This window comes from Nomia melanderi, chromosome 2 (genome assembly GCF_051020985.1).
Source record: "Nomia melanderi isolate GNS246 chromosome 2, iyNomMela1, whole genome shotgun sequence".
Lineage (NCBI taxonomy): Eukaryota > Metazoa > Arthropoda > Insecta > Hymenoptera > Halictidae > Nomia > Nomia melanderi.
In genome coordinates, this window is record NC_135000.1 from 9,932,784 (window position 1) to 9,953,335 (window position 20,552).

At 46.5% G+C, this 20,552-nt stretch overlaps 1 protein-coding gene across 5 annotated transcripts in view; it reads left to right on the plus strand.

Moving 5' to 3' along the window:
• PMCA (plasma membrane calcium-transporting ATPase 3) overlaps positions 1-20,490 on the plus strand; it is a 111,600-nt gene extending 91,110 nt beyond the window's left edge. For 3 of the 5 annotated variants that reach the window (XM_076364395.1, XM_076364394.1, XM_076364396.1), the window contains one exon: positions 5,976-20,490. In XM_076364395.1, the coding sequence (XP_076220510.1) occupies positions 5,976-6,200 (225 nt within the window). In that variant the 3' untranslated portion in view covers positions 6,201-20,490. The remainder of the gene's footprint in view (positions 1-5,975) is intronic. The other 2 variants (XR_012997930.1, XM_076364397.1) reach the window with 2 other exon arrangements.
• Positions 20,491-20,552: the final 62 nt, after the last annotated feature.

Sequence of the window (20,552 nt, forward strand, 5' to 3'; positions counted from 1 at the left end):
AACGGTCTACGGAACTCGATCTACGGGCTGTCCCGTTCCGATGCTATTGAATATTCGTGAAACGATTGGAAATACGAAAGATCGGTTGAACGATCGAACGCGAAGCCGTGTTTCGGCTCTGAACATTTAGCAGCTTCGCGGATGCTCGATCGAACCCTTTCAGTCACGGCGTCCTCGCAAAAGGACACGCAAACTAACTGGGTAAATTCGATTGCGAATATCGCTGTTCGATATCGAATCGTTCGAGAATAAAACTAAAGACGCGCGTTGAAGCTCTTCCCAAGATACCTAGAAATCGAGTGCGTCTTCAGTCTTATTTTCTAACAGAATTGAACAAGAGAAGCCAACACCATTGCCAAATAGAATCCACGTCCGAACAATCGAGTCTACCAAATCGAAAGACACGCCGGGCGTTCGACGTGCCCTCGTGCGAGCTCGCCAGGGCCGAAAGGGTTAAACGGGCCAGCCCTCGCGAACGAGACCGGTAATCTCGTTGGTCGCGACGGGAATCCCCGGACATCTACGTCGACCTGTGAGCCGCGCAAAGAGACAAGAATAACATCCCCGACGAGAAGTAGACGAGAGATGATGTCTCGAAAGGAAAAAAGAAAAGGGAGAAAACGACTGAAAAAATAGAAATAAAAAACAACAACAATGAAACACACTAGCAGAGCACGTAACGAAACGAGCAAAAAAAAACAAAAACAAAAGAAAGGAAAAACGTGTCCGAGCGAAGGGACGAGGGGGTTCCCACCCTCGCGGCCGGAACTGTTTCTCTTGAGTCAGCAGAGCGCACTGCCCGGTGTAGCGTGCATGTTTCTCGTGCCAGCGCGTGTGACGCATTTAAACCGGATATCCGGCCATGTTAAAGAGTCTGACACCATCAGCCTGATTAGGGGACCTCTCTCTACGCCGACTCATCGCGTAAGTATTCCCTAAATGTTTTCTGTCGAGCGATCGAGTATTTGCCGAACGAACCAGAGAAAAAAAGAGTGCGGCAACGTCGTTCTCGCCGCATTCCCGTCGGTACCGGAAACGGACGGACGTACATCTCGGGGAATCGGACTCCCGAGGGCGAACCGGTAGCATAAAGGCTCCGAAGGGTGTCGGACGCGTTCGCACCCTCGCGAGAACGTCCGAGAAAATGCAAGAAAGGAAGGAAGACTAACTTAACCTTAGAGGGATGATGATTTCCGGTTCGAGTAGCCGCGCGTCACGAGATTCGCTTGACGCTGGCTTTGCGGGACGCGTCGAGTCGACGTGTATTATTGAATTTTAAACATTGTTTTGTTTAACGTTGTTGTTCGCATTGTTCGCTGAACGTTTACGTCGGTTTTGATCGTGTTATTAACCCTTAGCACTCCTGGTTGTTTTGTAATCTATCGGCAACTAATTTTTATAGCATTCGTTTCCTCGATCTTTTAGCTTCCTTGTTAGCGCAAAATTTGGATGTGTGGAGAATGGAATAATTTTAGGATAGTTTCTTTAAGATTCATTGAAATATCTAATATTATTCCTGGTGCAATATTGGAGCCTACAGAGTTCAAAGGGTTAACACTTTGCGGACGTTTCCTTTTTTGTATGTTAATTAAGCAATCGATAGGTAATTGAACCTCATCTGCCGGAGGTTTCGTATATTTTATAGAATCTCCGTCCGCAAAGGGTTAAAATATTTTATATTGTAACTGGTGCAATATTGCAGCCTACAGTTCAAAGAGTTAAGATATTTCATATTACAACTGGTGCGATATTGCAGCCTACAGTTTAAGGGGTCAAAATATTTCATATTACAACTGGTGCAATATTGTAGCCTACAGTTCAAAGGGTTAAAATATTTGATATTACAACTGGTGCAATATTTCAGCCTACAGAGTTCAAAGGGTTAAGATATTTCATATTACAACTGGTGCAATATTTCAGCCTACAGAGTTCAAAGGGTTAAAATATTTCATGTTACAACTGGTGCAATATTGCAGCCTACAGAGTTCAAAGGGTTAATCGTATATTTTGCCAAATGTTCACTCTGGTTTCTAAGTTCCGAACGAACGAACGAACTTTTTTAGGAAGAATAGAACCAATCGTACGATAAATACCCGTGAATCTAGCGTTAACGTCGCCGAGAAACATCGAGGAAAAGAGTCGATCGTGTTCGGAGGACACATTGTCGGATACGGGAGAAAGGTGTTCGTTTCTGTTTTAACTTTTCGTTCGCCGGGGGTCTCTTAATATATATGTTTCCGATTTCTCATCTTTTTTCATTTACTCTACTCGTACACGCATCTCGGCTGATCGACAGCGATATGCTCGTGCATGCCAGTTTGCAGTTTGCAGCCCCGTGTCACGCTCTCTCTCTATCTCTCTCTCTCTCTCTGTTTTGTGCCTTATTACCGATGATGCGTGATCGTTACGAGCCGCGCGATCCTCGAGTTTTACCGTTTTGTCACGCTCGTTTCTCCATCGTCGACGTCACTCGCGTTTTTTCCGTTGTTCCTTTGTTTTCCCGTGTCGATGCCGAACGACTCGGCGAACTTCCGTATCGGCTCGTGCGAGCACGTTCGTTCCGGATCGGATCGAAGGGATCGCGTTCCTCCGGGACGCCTGCGCGATCCTTCCAATCGGTACGAACAGTTCACAGAGAGATCGCGTTTTATCTCGGCCGCCCACTGCGCGCCGTCGATCTTCAACCCTTTCGAGACCACCCTCTCGCTGGTACACCAACGGTCCGTATAACGCAGCGATCGTTTTTCGAGCTTCTCTCGCGCGATCGAGACTTTAGCCTCTTGATCTATGATTTCTTTTCTAATCGCGCTCAACGGAGATACTTTATCGTTCGTAACCAATTAGGGAAAGAGAATTCTACACGTCCATAGCATTGCATTTACCCTTTGCGGACGAATGTCGACATTTCGATGAAATGAGGTGTTCAGATTTGGAAGAGCAAGTCGTTAACGAATGATTTAATTAAGGGAACAGCAAGAGATCGGCACGTAGGTTCGTTTTTCCCATTATTAAGCAATCGATGTATAATGTAACTTCGTCTGCCGAAGATTTTGTACAGTTCAAAGAATCTTCGTCCTCAAAGGGTTAATAATAGAATAATAATATTCAAGAGATTTGTTTTTTAATCGCGCTCAATAGAGATATTTTATCGTTCGCGATCGATTAGGAAAAAAGGAGAGTTCGAAGAGAAATTCGAAAAACGATCTGGAAACTTTATTGAGGATTTTTTTTTTTTATTGAGGATGTAATTTATTTTAATGAATAATTTATTGGGGATTTGAATGATATATTGAGGATTTGACAAAGGATTTACTATAAAAATAGTTTTAGTCAAGTTACGTCCGATTACCGTGGGAAACGCTGAACGAATAAGAGGGGAAAGGTCATATCAATAGTTGAACATCGATTCAAAACGAAATGCGAAGCATTGTTCTATCAGATTCGCCGAGGGCCGAGCGAAACAATGAGATTTCTCAGCGTACGGAAACTCTTATCTCAATTTCGAGCGAAGCGTGTTCGAGAACAGTCTCGAAAGGGTGAAAGTTCGAAGGGACCGGTGACCAAAGAGATCCACGCGCAACAACGTTTGTGTCTTTTCTGTGTTACGGTTGACCATATTTGCCGAAGGTGTTCTCATTTGTTGGCTTGTTTGGGACATGTGTTCAACTAAGAATTGCGCTTCGAGTCGCAACGTACGCCGAGGAGCTTCCCCGTCCTTCGAGGATCGAGCGTGTACACGATCGTCGATGCGACTCGATGGATATTTCTTCCTCGAAACAATCGAATTCTCAACTGTTCGCGGGCAAAACGCTTTTCCGAGCGTTCGAAACTCTTTGCAGAAAACGTTGTATTACTCGTTGAACATGGAGCAAAGAGATTTCGTTATTCAAATTGAATCGTTCTAATGAGATCTCTCGTTATTCGTTGAACGAAATATCAAGCAAAGTATCAAGCAAAACGTGCCTGTTAATTTTTCGTTACTGAAACAACTGAATCGTTCTAATGAGATCTTCTCTCATTATTCGTTGAACTAAATATCAAGCAAAGAAATATCAAGTAAAACGTGCCTGTTAATTTTTCGTTACTCAAACTGAATCGTTCTAATGAGATTTTCTCTCGTTATTCGTTGAACGAAATATCAAGCAAAGTATCAAGCGAAACGTGCCTGTTAATTTTTCGTTACTGAAACAACTGAACCGTTCTAACGATCTTTCCTCTTTGGAATAACGAACGCAATCGGTGACAGATATACATCGAGATCAATCGGCAACGTTTCCTCGTTCGACGAACGGAGAAGCTCCTCGGCTAGGCCCTCGCATATCCGCTTGCCGCATCGAGTCGAACGATTTCGGAAGCTGGAATGGAATTGGAAGGAAACCGGCCAGTTTTCGGTAATCAACGGGTGCATGTGGTGTTGCGTGACATATATCGCGAGCATAATTCGGCTCGGCGACGTCGATCCGTTTCGATTCGGAGGAAACGAGCCTTCTCTCGCCGGGTGACCTTTCACCGTTCAAACTTTAGGCTCGCCTCGGTAGAGATGGCTCGGTTCTTTTCAACGAGAAATTGTTGCGAAACGCCGTTGAATATTTCACTTGAAAGAACAACGCATAATTTTTCACTAGCCGATTGATTGGATCAATGGAAAATTAGAAAAATGCAACTTGCAGTTTCTCCTGTTGCTCGAAGGGATTGAAAATATATGATTGAATTTATTAAAATCCTTGCTATATTAAAGAATATAGAATTGAAAATACATAAGATCGTTGATTCGATGAAAATGAAGGATCGACGTTGCTCGCCGAGTTCAGTGTCTATCGCATCGCTGTGCAGGGTGTCGAAGCCCCGCTAGTTTTTATAGTAATTCATTATGGCCGCTGCTTTCTGTCTCTTTATACATACACGTGATTTTATATATAAATTATAAATGTGTATTACTGTTGCCTGTAATATACATTTATATTATATATTATTAATATACGTTATTATATATATGTACATACATGTATATATATATATGATTGTCCCCTAACGTATTTAGGTTGATCACCTATCGCGTCGACGTTCGAACTCTTTGCACTCGAAATTTCAATCTTTTTTATCGAGCAACTTATCAACTTGTCGGTTCATTAATTAAAGAACGAAACCGTTTTGAATATTTTATATTTTGAACTTTACCGAAACTTTCTCATTATTTTACATTGCATTTCCAAAAGTTCCTTTTGGCTTTTAGCATTTGGGCCCTATAAAGAAAACAAATTTTGATCGTTCGTGGTACGATCAGGGTTAATACTAAATATTTAATGTTCGAATTATAGAATCGACTGGTTTTCGAGTGCAGAGGGGCAAGGTTCGACCCATTTTGTCCCACGAGCAATTTTCTTATTCGAAATTCGAAGGCATCCGCGGATAATAAACTCGAAACGATCTTGAAAATAAATAGCTTCGTTTGAATACTATAACGAGTGTCTGAAGAAACCGAGAATAATCTGTTGTTAAAATTTTTATAGAGATTACGTATCAATCGTATTAAATCTTCGGTAGTTCTAGTGGTAAAATCGATGTTTCCTTTCAATGATTCGCTTCTCTCTTCCGTGTATCACCTGCTTAGAAACGGAGAAACGTAACGATCGCGATATTTGGAATCCCGTAAAGATAGAAAAGCATCGCTTGGCACTCTTCGAGCGGAATTTCCAAAGGTTGCCACTGAAACGGTTCAAAAGAGGCAACGAACATTGGGACAAAACGGGTTGACCTCGTGGAAACGATGAGATCGGGTCAGGTGCCCGATAGGCGATGAACCTAGCCCAGACACGAGTGGATGCTCGAAAAGGTGTTGACCTCCCGGCGTGTGGCCCGAGCGAGCTGTACGGTTGCCAGAATTGTAACGCAAGCTCTCGGTGACGCGGCGGGAGGTGGAAAACGGCCGACGTGCCTTGTCCGGTTTGACTGACAGTAAGGTTTCCGGTTTCCAGATCCGCGTAGTGAACGCATTTCGGCAGGGCCTAGACGCGCGCTACACGAGCGAGCACAGCAGCACTACCTTGGCGGAAGTACTGAGGAAGCAGTCGTCGTTGAACAAACGACTCTCGCAGACGAGCAGCATCGAGTACGCCGACAACAACCCGGACGAGCTGACCATACCCGAGATCGACGTCGAGAGGCTCTCGAGTCACAGTCACACCGAGACTGCCGTTTAGACCGGGACGGACGGGGCAACGGGCAAACCTGAAGACACCGGATGCTAAGAAACGAAGAAAACGAGGATCGTCCAGCCGCAGCAGCCACAAAAGCAGCAAACGCAGCCGCAGCAGCAGCAGCATCAAATAGCAGAAGCCACGAACGACGGTCGAATCGCCGAGTGTGAAACTTCGACAAATCCTCGAGCCACACCTCCGACCGATATTTACGTCGAACGGATTCTCTCTCTCCTCGATCCTTGTTCTCTCTCGCGGGCCGGTGCTCGTTGCGGCGATTAAAAATTCATAGAAACGACGACCGACCGGCCGGACGTTGACGTTTCGAGAGACACCGATCTTCGTCGATCCTCGACGTGGACCGTAACGGCAGCGGGGGGAGGGAATCTGGATTCCTGAACCTAGTCAACAGCGAACGATCGTGAAACCGAGCTGTTCTCTTTTTCCATTTCTTTTCTTTCTTGTTTCTTTCTTTTTTCTTTCTCTCTTTGTTATCTTATTATTGTTTTTATTCTTCTACTACTACTACTTATTCTTCTTCCTCTTCTGATTCCTCTCTTCTACCTCGCGAGTCCTCGTCGATCGAACACGACCGCGGCGGGAACGGAGACGACGGACAGCGACGATATTGAAGCGATAACGACGATAATAATGAGTAAATAGTAACGATATAAAAGTAACCTGCGATAAGGGATTGTTTTGTTGCGCGCGTTCGTCGACGGTCGTGTTCTAGGCCGACGGACGACGGAACGGGATATATGTATATGTATATTGTACACACGTGTATTGTACGTATTGGTGTCCGACGATCGCGACCCCGGGTCGATTCGTGCGGAAACACCGATTCACAGTGCTCGGTTAAATTTCGACGAACCACGGCGCGGGTGTGTAGGTGACATTTAGGGGAATAGACGTTGTCCCGTTTTTAGTGTTGCCGCATTAGTCGCGCGCGACCAGTCTCTCGCCGAGCAGTTGACGAGGAACGAAGTCACGAAAGAGGTAAGAAAGAGTGGAAGAAAAACGTTGATCTAGACACACACACACACTGTAGAGTCATCTCTTTTCTCGCCGCTCGCTGTCTCGATCTCTGCGCAATGTGGCCGGTTAGGGGAAGTCGAGGAGACTAGTGTTACGCCCTCTATGACGTCGGCGGGACCGGTCACGTGGCGCGACCGCGCCTCCGGGCGTCGCCTCGCGTCGCGCGGCTAGTCTTGAACGGCGGGGGCGTGATTCAGGGACGCGCGAAACGGACAGGAAAAAAGTGGGCGAGACCGTTGAGAGCTCACCACGCCCGCCTTTCCCCCGCCACTCGGTGTAACCTGATCTCATTAGTCGACGAAAGAGAGAACCGATACAACGAGAGCGGAACGCTGAACGTGTAGATAGCGATCGTGCAATGAACGAAAGAGTGTCGGTTTTATCGATGGAATTCTCTCTTGCTTTCTCGAATGTAGTACTGGATTAACTCTTTACACTGCGAGTTCCTTTTACAGTTTCTTATCGATAATTTGGTGTCGCTCGGAAGCCGGTTAAAGCGCGAACGATTCTTCTCACGAGATACCATTGAACATAGCAAAATAGCATATAGCAGTAGACTTTAATCGCGAGTCCGACGGATCAATCGAGCGTTTGGGCTCGTCTCGATCGGAAGAACCTCGAGCATCCAGTGCTTCGTTCGAAAAGGTGACATTAAGATTACCGAAATCAGTGTAGCCTCCCTTGTCGCATCTTTGTGCTTCGAGTTGTTCGAGTTGTCGAGTCCGATCCCTTCGAGAGAAACCAACGTACTCTCGAGGATTCGAACGCTGGGTCCGGCAACGTTGAAATTTAAGCGAGCACTGCCAGAAAAAAAAACAAAACAAAAGGCTGCGTGTCCACGAGTCGCGTGCGCTCCTCTTCTCGTTTCCGTCTCTGACCCCTTTCCCCTCTGTTGTCCCAGGAAAAAGTTCCAAACAGAGAGAGCGAAACTCGTCGAAGCGTGCGAACACGTAGCGTGTAAGATACCAAAGTAACGCACCACTGCCTTCCCTCTGTTCAGTTCTCGTTTTACTCGCGTTTCTTCTTTTCTCGACTCGTTCGCCCGTATTCCTGCCCGTTCCTTTCGTGTGCAGCACAGTTCTCTTCGGGGATCGAAAACGGTCGACACGCCGGTTCCGGCGAAACGAACCTCGCCTCCGACTCGCGGTGAACGTTTCGAATAGAACGTGACAAATGTAGGATATCGATCGATTCGTTTAAACCGAAATGAAACTTTATCGATTGCGTTACTTTCATCTTTCGGTGCTCCGCGTCTGCTTCAGTCCACGGGACCGGTGTGCGACAGTTTCGAGCAATTACTCGAACGATCCGAACAGTGAATTATCCGGAGCCCTTTCGATCCCTGGTTTCTTTTCCGTTCTTTTCCCATCGAACACGATCAATTTCTTTTCTCACTGTCTCTTTCACTGGCTTTTCGTGCCTTTTCGTTCCTTCCTTTATCTCTTCTTCTCGGTTCCCTCTGTTCCTTCTCGAGAGCGCGACGTTTATCGGAGGGGAGAGCGGGGAAAGATCTCTTCTAAGTAGACGACGGTGCGATCCACGGGTTCCCACGCTTCGCGCGGTCCTCGATTCCGTCGAGGCATGGGACGAAAGTTTTCCTTGTATCGGTAGTTTCTCACTTGTATTATTATTCTATTCTATTCGAACGCTCCGAAGATGATATCGACTGTTAACGTCGCGTCGAGCTTCTATCGAGTAAAGCATCCGTCAGCGATTCCTTCGTTGGAGCTGGTCGACGCGCGTTTATCGTTACCGACGATCGTCCGTTCGACGCTGTACTTCTTAATCGGTGTTCCCTCGTGTACGCGTTTCACTCGGAACATCGGACTTTTGCCCTATGAACCGATCGTTGTGGCGTAGCCGCGTTCGGAGGCGTGAAACGATTCCAGTTCGCTCCAGGGAATCCGATCTTCGACGATGCTTTCCTTAGTTGTTCCTCGTTTTCGTTGTTCTCGTTGTTGTTATTGTTCTTGTTGTTGTCGATTTCCGTTTCGCGAGGGAAGATCCGCTCGCGGTCATACAGGGACGCGTGTAGTCCGTCTCGCGAGAGCGTGCCGGTCGTGTCTCCACGAGAACGAACGGAGGCGTCATTCGAACGATCGCTTCGTTAACGATCCGTTAATTTCTGTGTCCTTTCGATCCATCGAACGATCAACGCGAAGCTTGGATATTAGAATAATCGTGAATCCTCTTATCGTCGTTTGCGCCGATCAACGCGGAACTTGAACCAACCGAACCGCGTCGGAACTAACGGTTTCCTTCACGGCGATTTCTCCTTTGTCGATCGTCGAGTTTCGTGGACGAAGGACTGGCACCCGTTCGCGAGAACAGACCGTAGAACCGCGTCGAACATTGGCACGCCAGTGAATGCGGAGCGCGGGAATCCCCGGATTCCGAGGGAAACCCTTTCGAATCTATAGTAGATTTTCAAATCTGTTATCGTTTAGAATGTTTTTGATGTTTGTAGTCGATCGTAGAGTCTTCTATTATATCCGGAAATCTGTTGTTGCATTTGAAAATCTATCGTCGGATTCGTTGGATAAGTCTATTCTAGAAATTCTATTCTATCCGCGAAATCTGCAACAGAATTTCGCCCCCATTCTCGTAACCCTTGGTCGTGTTACTACTCGCGCGACACTCGTCCCCTTACTCGCTTCTCTGTCCCCTGTTTCTCTGTAAATTCGCACTCTTTCCGTCTTTCTCTCTGCTCTCCTCTCCTCTCTTCTCTTTTCTCTGTCTATTTATCTATCTATCTATCTATCTCTCTCTCTCTTTTCTCTCGCCCTCGCTCTTTCTCGCGTGACTTAAGGATGATCTAGTCACTAGTTTGTATCGCTAAATACTTCCGTGAATATACTCAGCCCTGGGGGTGCCTTACCGAAAAAGGGGAAAAAAATGGGGAGAAAGCCGAAAAAAAAGAACAAAGTTTAATGAAGAAACGAACAAAAAAAAAAGAAGTGAAACTAACGATACGAGTGCGCATTGTTTTTTAGCCTTACTTCGCGTGTTGAACCCAGGTTTTACCATGGACGATTGATTGATCGATCGATCGATCTGTCGGTCGACCGGTTGACTGGTTGATCGGGGAAGGGAAAGAACGACGGAAGGAAAGAACGGGGAAACATCGCACGAGCGGGACACGGGAACGTTCTCTCGTGTTCCGTTCGCGAAATTTTGCGTTCCGTTTGCATTCCCTTTTGTATGTGTACTTTCGTCTATCTTTTTGTCTTCTGTTTGTCTATTTTTTTTTTTTTTTGTTTCCGTTTATGTATGTTTTGGGCACGGGTGTGTTGTTTTCCGAGATCGGGGAACCGCGGATGCGCGCGTGTCCTCCCGAGGACGGCGCGCGAACGAGACACGGGAGTCGAAAGAACAAAAACGAACAGCAACAACAACAACCAAAAAAAAAGGGAAAGAAATGAAAAGAGAAACGGATATGCCACGACATTGCCATTAATTACGCTTAAATCGATACGAAGATCCTGATAGTAACGACGTTGATCACGCCACGGTACGAACAGTAAAGAAAAGTCAAGAAAAGAAAGGAACACTCGCATGTACTTTTAGTAATAAATATATATATATAGCTACGATCTACCCAAAACCGAACTGCGAGAAACGCAACCTGTTCTTTCGACGATACATCCCACGCGCGCACAGTATTCCCTCCCTTTGGTCGCGCGCGACCCTGGGGGACCATCTTCCCGAAACTTTTGTTCCCTCGTCGCTGCCCGAGCCGTTCGTCGACCGAATGGAACGCGAAAGCTTACGGAACTCTCTCGCGAAATCGTCGTGTCCTCTTAGAAACCCGATTAAATCGACACCGAAAGAACTAGAACGCCCCAGATTCGATTTACGGATAAACCTTGATTACTCTCTCGCGAAACAATTGAGAAGAATCGAAATTACGCTTTCACGAGACAACACTGGAACTACCTCTGCGTTTAATATGATTGATTTATTGAAATTTATTCGAATATTTTTAAGGCGTCGATAATCGCGCGGTATATAAGGGAATTGGAACCGGCCATTTTGTCGGGCGCGCGGTGGTCGCCTGCTAGATTGAAGCCGCCATCTTGTCGGGCACGGTGACTCTAGCCTCTCTTTTAGTTGAACCCTATACCCATCGTTCTCCTCTTATCTCGCGAAGTTAATCGATTCGCTCGGTGAACGGCTTCTTTCTCGAACCCTTTCTCTGTTTCCCACCGACTCGATCCATCGACAAGAGAATACTGTGTACCTTTTCTTTCTTTCTTTCCCGTGAATGATTTCTCATCCGACGCAAGCGCCCGAACGAGACAAATTCCGTTGGTGTCTCCCGTCCGCGCGTGGCTGTGCTGTAATTATTCTCAGGACCTGTCGATTTCGATGATCGCAGAACGAAGAAGTCGGTTTCGAAAACTATCGCTGTTCGATCCATCCACACAGACGCAGACACGCATACATACACACGCGCGTGCTAACACACGATCTCTCTCTCTCCTCGAACGTTCTTTCTTCTTTTATTCCCGTTTCATGCCGAGTAAATGTCCTACCGTCTATGTAACGGTTGTCCGTTCGGAATCGTCGACAAACCCGTCGAGCCTCCGTGAAATCGATCCTAAGGGTAGACCGAGGCGAATCGAATCGAGCCGAGAATTATTAAATTCTATTTCTATTGTAGGTTAGAATGGAATCGAAATTCCATTTCTCGTTGCACGCATGGTGTGCCGAAGCGAAACTATTTATTTTTCAAGCGATTGTCGGGCGTTCCACGCTTCCAAGTGATCGGTGGTAGTCGCGAAACAAGGAAACTGGGATCCGCCATTTTGTCGGGCGCGCGATGATTCTAGGCGTGACTCCGACGCTACAGCGTTCCGTTCGTTTGTTCGTTCGTCGTCGAAGAGATGGCGATCCGATTCGACTCGACTCGGTCTGCTTTGGAAAACTCTCGGTTCGAACAGGCTTCTCGAGGGGCCTATTTAACTGCACCGTATTCTAGTCTTTAAGCACTCTGTATGCCTTACACTGCCAGTTACAAGTGACGCGCTGTTCTTACGGTTACCTTCTCGCGGTATATGTACTCGAGCACGTTCTATTGTAACGTCCGCGTTCGTTTGTCCCGTGGAAATCTTCTGATATTACCGTTAGCAGAGTTTTATATCTATAGGATCGCTAATTGTTCGAGATCACCGGTCGACCGCAGTGATTTCGGGGTAGCCACACACACACGTTCTCACCCGTTATTCTGCTTACCTCTTTTCTATCGTCGTGTGCGTGTTGTGCGTAATTCTCTCTGTTCTCCCTCCTTGTCTATCTCTATCTCTCTCTCTTCTCTCTCTCTCTCTCTCTCTATATATATATATATATATATATATCTCTGTCTATCTCTATTTCTTCTATTTCCTCTTCATACAAGAATTACACGGTTCACACCTAAACAAAGGTGTCCCTGTTTGCCCTGAACCCTTCGCGACGAAGTGTTTGCAGCTTGCAGACATCTGACTTTTCTATTGTTTCCCGAGTTCGTAACGTGATTGCGATCTGCAAACACTCTTTGGTCATTCGAGCAAGTTCCCGTTAATTATCCTTAGGGAGAACGCGAATCCGAACGTTCTTGAAGAGATAGTTTCGCATCGCAAAGGGTTGAACCTTCGAGGACGAGTGTGCCCGGTGTGTCGAATGTACTAGGTTCGCGTATCCGGAATCGAAGCTCGCTATAGAATAATTCGATTGTTCTCTTATTTCCGGTTATTATATTCCCCGTCGATCGCTCGTCTCATTCGAGAAACGAAATTGTTCCGGATACAACAACTCGACGTCGAGCAAACGACGACGTTCGTCCTCGAGGGGTTGACGATCGGGTTTTAGGACTATGCACAAAAGGAAAAGAAAACCGCGCGAACGAAGATACCGTCGTCGATTTCTCGCGGGCATCGACGGGCGCGATCGCGTCTATCGTCGAGGCGATTCGATTCCGCGAATCGGCAGCGATCTACGAGAGTAAACTACCAGCTCGAGACGAAATTGAATCGTTCCATTTTCCGGCCGACTCCGCCTTTCCACGGAACCGTTGCATCGAGGAGAGCAACGCGACGTTACCGCGCGCGCGTCGGCAACCGAGGCTGGGATCGAGGAGATCCAGGGATTCCCCGAGGAGCGTTAAATAAAAGAACCTTCGGCGCTGTTCGTTTCTCCCGACGCTTGTTTCCGGTTGGTCCCAGACCCGGTTGGACGGACCGCAACACACAGAAACACAGAAACACGCGGCACGCGTTAAGAAGAAGATCTCGGTGTTATCGGACCATCTCCGCGCGCTCGACGCCTCTGCGGCCATTCTCGTCGTTGCCTCTCGCCTCGCCATCATGGTCATCGTCATTCACGCCCTCATGTTTCGCCGTCGTCGAGACATCGCGCCACGAAAACGGCCGAGGCCGAGGAAACGCGGCAAGACCAAAGCCAAGAAAAAGAAGAGGGAGAGAGAGAGAGCAGAAGCGAGTGCGACGAAACCGTCTCGCGCTCGTTCCTCCCCTAACCTTCCGCGTCCGGTTGTTCCTCGATGACAGACTGTGCTTCGAACGAGCCGTGCGCGGGTCGAGGACGCGAGGACGGAAGGAGACATTCGTGACTGGAGAACGGAACCGTGAAGGATCGAGTCGAACGATCGAAGGAATCCACGGGATCCGTCGCGGTGGCTGGGGAAGTCCCGTTTCTTCGTCTCCGCCGCTGCTCGGGGTTCCCCGTGTCCTGGCTAGGTTTAGCCCTGCTTTCCAGCTCCTGTGCAAACTTCGAGGGTCAACGGTCAGCGCTGTCCAGCTGGGACCACGAGACTTCCGCCGACGCGGATCGAAAGGATTCCGGAGAACGATGTTGTCGGTTGCCCTTGTACATACCTGTACAGACCCAACGGGGACGCCGTCGACGTCGGAGGTGTCGCCTGGAAGCAGGACAGCCAGCATCGCGGAACGGGACGAGACCCGAACGGTTCAGGACGACGGCCAGGACAGTGAAACGAGAATCGTTCTTCTCGTTCGAGCGGGCCGTTACCAATGTACATACATGTGTGTTCGAGCTGGGAGGCGGCAGTTGGTTGTCGCGACTCTCTCGACAGTGGTTCTCGACCTCTTGCACCGTGATCATCGGTACCATCCTCGAATCGGTCTCTTCGAGAAACGAACGAAATATCGGTTTCCTCGAAAGTCTCGTCGACCGTTTAGATTTCTGAATGTTGTCGTTTTCAAACAGCCTGTACATAGCAGGAGTACATTCGGCACGCTCGAGAACCACTGCTCCAGTCGGTCGGAGCAACCCTCGCGGGCGGACACGCGAAAGCGAGCCGGTGAATCGAACTGTACGCCTCTTTCCCCCGTAACGTCTCGACTGCCTTCTCCCGAGCCGCGCTACGACCCTTCAGCCTTTAACCCCTCGCACTGAAAAGTCTCGGGAAACATTCGACGTTCCCTGGCGAGACGCGGACGAGATCTCCGAGAGCTGTTTCGTCTGGATATTAAGCTTCGCGGTGAATATCGAACCCGATCGATCGTTCGATCTCGCCTCTCGAGTGCGAAGGGTCAACCGAAGGAGAACCTATCGGATTCGTTCGACGATGCTAACGGATCGCGAGATCGACGCTGCTCCCGTACCCTCGCGTTTCACGCCTTCCTCGAGCACTCGGCCGAGTGACGCGTCACTCTACCGACTCTCGTGCACGCACGCACGCACGCACGCGATCTTTCCGAGCACACTCGCTTCTTTTTCCGTCGTCGACGGCCGGCGTTGTTGTCTGTTTCAACCTGATCGCACGTAAATCGCAAGAGAATCTTGAACACGGTCCAAGTCGTTCCAACCGTTAACCGTCGCGCGTCCTTATAAGTTGCTCGTGGCAAACTGTTATTAATAATAATCGTTCGAGACCAGATATTTTCCGAAATACTTTCCATCCATTCAAACGGAAACCTGCGAATACCTCGAAACCAAAGACACTCCGTTCCCGAAGCGAACCTCGCATTTGTTACACGTCACGAGAGGTCAAGGTCTTCCTGTCGCGACGAGCCTTCGAGAAAACCCCGAGGTCGCGGGAGCAGCGCCGTCGTTCTCCTCGTTGCGCGAAAGAAGAGCCCTCGAAGAAACGTGGCTCCAATCGGGTCCCTTTTCCTTGTTACCGATCGACACGAAGTCGATTGACCCTTCGCACTCGAGAGGTGATTCTCGGTCACCGCGTGACTCGATGCAGCGAAACTATAAAACTTAATGTTTAACGTTGAACTGTACATAGTGCATCGGTGTGCGTTTAATTGCGGTAAAACAGCTTTGTTTCACGATTTACCTGCGACTTCTCGTTGAGTTCGTCTCAAAAAATCTCTTCTTCGTCTAGTTAGGAAATGTTAAGTATCCCTGACGAGACGCTTCCGAGTGCAAAGGGTTAAAGAGCAACGACGATTTCAAAAACCCATAATCCGAGGCTCTTCTCCCATACGATGACCAGTCGAATCGCTTCTCGGGTGCTCGACGGAGAACCGGAAGGGGGACGCAGCGGCCGAGGATCGTAGAATCGTTAGAAAAAATCTGTTCCACGGAACAGGTTCGTTCGATCCGGCATTGTCCGACGATTTCACCCGTGGAAAACCGAAACGTGCCACTGCCCGAGGTACCGAGACGCCTGACGTCGACAATTCGATTTCCTAGCGTTCAACCCTTTCGCCGGGGCCGAGAACCGCGGAGATCCTTAACCCTTTGCACTCGAGAGGCGCCTTCCAGTCGCCGTTCGATTTAACCCAAGAAAATTGTAAAATAACAAATTCAATGTTAAATTTCATATAACGTACGAACAACCTGAAACATCGAAATAAAATAGTTCTGTCGCTAAATTTATTCTTTACGTTAATTAATTCAATTAATTAAAGAAATATCATTGACATTTCATCGGAAAGTAACGAATATTTATCGAGAGAAATACTCTCGAGTGCAAAGGGTTAATATCGAATATCAAAGTTTACAGTTTTGCTGTTTCAAATCATTCGGCGACTTAGAGGCGCAAATGGAGTGCAAAGGGTTGAAACGTGCTCGATATTCTCCTATTGTCTTCTCCGTCTGCCTGCCCTCGTCGTTCCCGCAGCTTGTAAACCGTAATCCGTGAACCGTAGTCCTTCCTCGCGGGAGAATATCGCTCGCGTCGAATCGACCTTGCGTCCCTGTACCATAAGCAATAAAACAATGGGAAACGAGACGGGAAGGAAATCGTCGAAGGAGAAGGGACCGATGGATCACGCGAGGTAAACTCTCGGTGATCCAGTATCCGGAGAACCGTCGATCCACGGACACCGCGTGCAGTGTCCCCTCGAACGGCTGGATCGATTCGGATCGATTCTGTCCGTACTATTCGAAGAAGTTGCGTTCGTCGCGCGAGCTGTTCTGTGCATAGTGCTGTAACGAAAATTGTTCGCGTGTGACTCTCTCTCTCTCTCTTTCTTTCTCTTTCTCTTTCTCTTTCTTTCTTTCTCTCGCTCTGTTTCTAATGATTTTTGCTTTCTGGGTGTTCGTTAGAAGTGTTCTCGTGGCGTCCATGGTTTTGTTTTCCATTTAGAAACGTTACGCGTTGAGCGGTGTAAACGGAGTCGCTCAAGATGGCGGAACGTGACGAGAACGGGATGGGAAAGGAGCGCGGGATCTCGCGGAGCCGCGATTGGATTTTTCTTCGCGAATAAGATGAAACTGTCTGTCGCTTTTTATTCATTATCGACTATCGAAGAAACGTTCTATTTTACACATACACACATAGACACACAGACACGTGACACAGGAGTATAAGACACAGAGACACGACCTCCGTATCGTCCTGTTGTTTAGAATTTCGTCGTTGATTTTCTAGTGAAACGCAAGATCGGAGAATACGGTAGAGAATGTTGTTAAACCGGAGAATAGTTTGTTGTTCCGTAAAGAGAAAGCGTCGAGGGTCTCTGTCGTGTCCTCGTTATTTAATCTCAGTCGGCAGAGATGGGCTACATTTTCCTCGGATAGCATAATGGTAATGGTAACGATAACGATTACGATAATAATAATAATAATAATAATGGTAATGATAATGATAATGATAATGATAATGATAATGATAATGGTTAATCGTAATGCTAATGATGAATAAATAAACGACGTTTGTGCGAATTCACACAGTCTCTAGCGTGACGAAGGTTTCAACACGGACGTTCGGTTTCCTTTGTCGATTCTTTCTCTTTTCTCACTTTTCTCTTTTCCTTTTCGTTCAATTCCGAAACTAATTAAACAAGCTCGTCAACCCCTCGCCTTACGATTAACGCGTCGGACTCGTAAAACTTCCGAATTGAATTCGACAGATGTGAATGTCATTTATTTATTTTTAACGCGAACGAAATATCGTCTGTCGTCGATCCTCGACAGTTCCAGCGAACGTGGACGCTGAACGAGTGGAAGGTTCTCGTCTCTCTATCGGAATCGAACGATACAGTCGCGTCGGGTACAGTTCAGAGGTCGTAGGGTAAGGGGTTAAGACTCGTTAAAGTTTCCGACGAACGCGACGAATTGCACGTGCGATGTCCCAGGATTTCCGGTGAAATCGACCGGGTCGATTGAATCTCGATTGGTTCGAACGCGCCGGAAATCGATCGACCGTTCCGGTGTATCGATCGATCGTCGATCGTTTCCCTTGTCACGCGCTTCGTCGGACGTTCCCGTTTTGGGAGGAATTTGGTGGATTTTATACGATTCTCCGATTCGATCGCCGCTGTCGGCCAGAATATCCTGAGACAACGCGCTTCGAACCGATTTCTCTCTTTCTTTTCGCGCATAGCAAATATTTCATCGTTTCTTTTCTTTTCTCTTGTTTCCTCGTTTATTCGAGATGATCGCCCATCTCGGCCCGGAACGAATCGCTGCCCCGCGTTTCCTTTCCTGTCGTTCTCGGGACACAGAGAAACGAGATAAAGATTTCGAGCCGACGATCGATCTAACGGTCGGCGGATCCGATTACGAGAAAACTCACCGTTCACGGTTGGGACCAAGTCTCGACGATCGTTACAAAGTAAAATTAGACAAAGGAAGGAGAAAAAGATTCCTTTACGAGAAAGAAAAGCTAATAATAATATTAATAATAATAATAGCGATGATGACGATTATGATGATGATGATGATGATGATTATGATGATGATTCTGATGATGATTATGATGATGATTATGATGATGATTATGATGATGATGATGATGATGATGATGATGATTATGATGATGATTATGATGATGATGATGATGATGATGATGGTGATGATGGTGATGGTGATGGTGATGGTGATGATGGTGATGGTGATGGTGATGGTGATGGTGATGGTGATGATGAACAAAAGAGAAAAAAAACGGAAAACAAGAGAAAGAGGCAGTCCTTTCCGCCAGCTTCTTAATCGTGTCTCGTCGTTTCTAATGAGTACGTACGTTAATAAACGAATAAAGGAAAAAAAGTAATAAAAAGTAATAAAAAGTAAAAGTCGCATAAGCTAACACCGCTCGCAATCGAGATATGTTGTCAAGCTTCGCTCGCGAGTCTCCGCGTCGTTTATTTTCGTCGCTTCCGGTTCGAACACTTCTATATATATATACACATATACATTTATTATTATATTCAATGAAATTCCATTAAACCGCGCGATCGAATCAGTCGTTTTATTTTCGTGAAAAGGATGGCGTCGGAAAATAGGAGCGCACGCAGACTCGCGAGAGGTTAAGTAATTAAAGAAAAAAAAAGAAAAAAAGAAGAAAAAAATTGTTAATCGTCGTCCTGCATCGTTTTCTCCCTCGGTACAACTGGATTTCTGGGACATCGATCGACGTGTTTTCTTTTTTCTTTCTTCTGTTTTCTATTTTTTCTATTTTTCCTTTATTTTTCTCTCGTTTTTCTTTTCCCCTCGCAAATCACAATCCAGTGTGCGTGTGCGTGTGTGTGTGTGTGTGCGTGTGCGTGTGTGTGTGTGTGTGTGCGTGTGCGTATGCGTGTGTGTTCGTTCGTTTGTCGCGCGACACGAGCCGAACCGTCGCATATTTTGTTCGGCTTTCGGAATGGTGCGCGTGTTGCGCGAGCAACGGGAATTAACCCTTCTCCGGGATCTGGAATCGAAGAGAAAAAGTGGACGTATCGCAGAGAAATAAATGAATAAATAAATAAAAGAAAGAGCAAACAAAAAAAGCAGAGCAACAGAAGCGAAGACGATGGAACAATTGACTTTATTTGTGCGCGTCGTCGTCGCCGTCGCCGCCGTCGTCGTCAGACTAACGGAGGGACGTGAAACGATCACGCGAGAGACGATCGGTGAAGGATACAAGGTTCGACGAACTGTCTTGTCTAATGTGTTTGAGCCTTTCTTTCCAAAAATAGGTTTAAGAGTGACAAAAAGAAAAATGGAGGAAAAACAAGAAAAGAAGAAAAAAAGTATCGAAAAAAAACAGAGCTAGAGTTACGCAGATTGTTTTTTGCAGAACGTATTTGAGCGCAACACTTGGCAAACACTAATATATTATTAAGCTAGTTATTTATAGACGACAAGTTTCACCCGAACGTTTTGGGGGGTATTCGAGTTCAATTCCATTGTCCATTGGGCTACGTCTGTACCACTGTGCGTGACGCGCCGCCGACGGGGAAGCGAGAATTGTGCGTTTTGATTCTCACAGTTTGCATCGACGACACATATATCGAGAAAAAAAGTAATAACGATAAACAAGAAAAATGAAGAAAAAGCAAATGAACAAAAAAAACGCAAACCAGCAAGAGGAACGATACACGACGCATACCGAGAGTATATTATACATATGTACATACAAACGGGGCAGAGAAGAGGAATATGTGTGTGTGTACGTATGTACATATGTATATAGACGACGAAGAAAAAAGAAAAAAAAGAAAAAACAGTATAGAGAGAGTTGTACTGTGCCAGAATATGTAATATCCTGTGTTGCGATTGGAAATTGTTGTAATTCAGAAGTATTTTGAGAGAATATCCTTTCTAGCGACGAGTCGGAACTTAACCGATTAAAATTAAGCAAGTAATATATTTATTGAAGTTAAAAGTGTGGTAAATTTTAGAAACGTTGAAATTATGTTTCATATAACGAGTTAATTGATTTGATTCACATGTGCAATCATATAATGTGAAACGATATATTGTGAACACTAAAAATAGGTAATGGACAAATTATATTATGAATTTGAATTTACAAAAGTTTAATTGAACGTTATAAATAAAGAGAAATACACAATTACGCAGACTCGGTCTGGGGACGATTGTTGCTGTTCGCAGATATCCGTGTAGAGACGCGTTGAC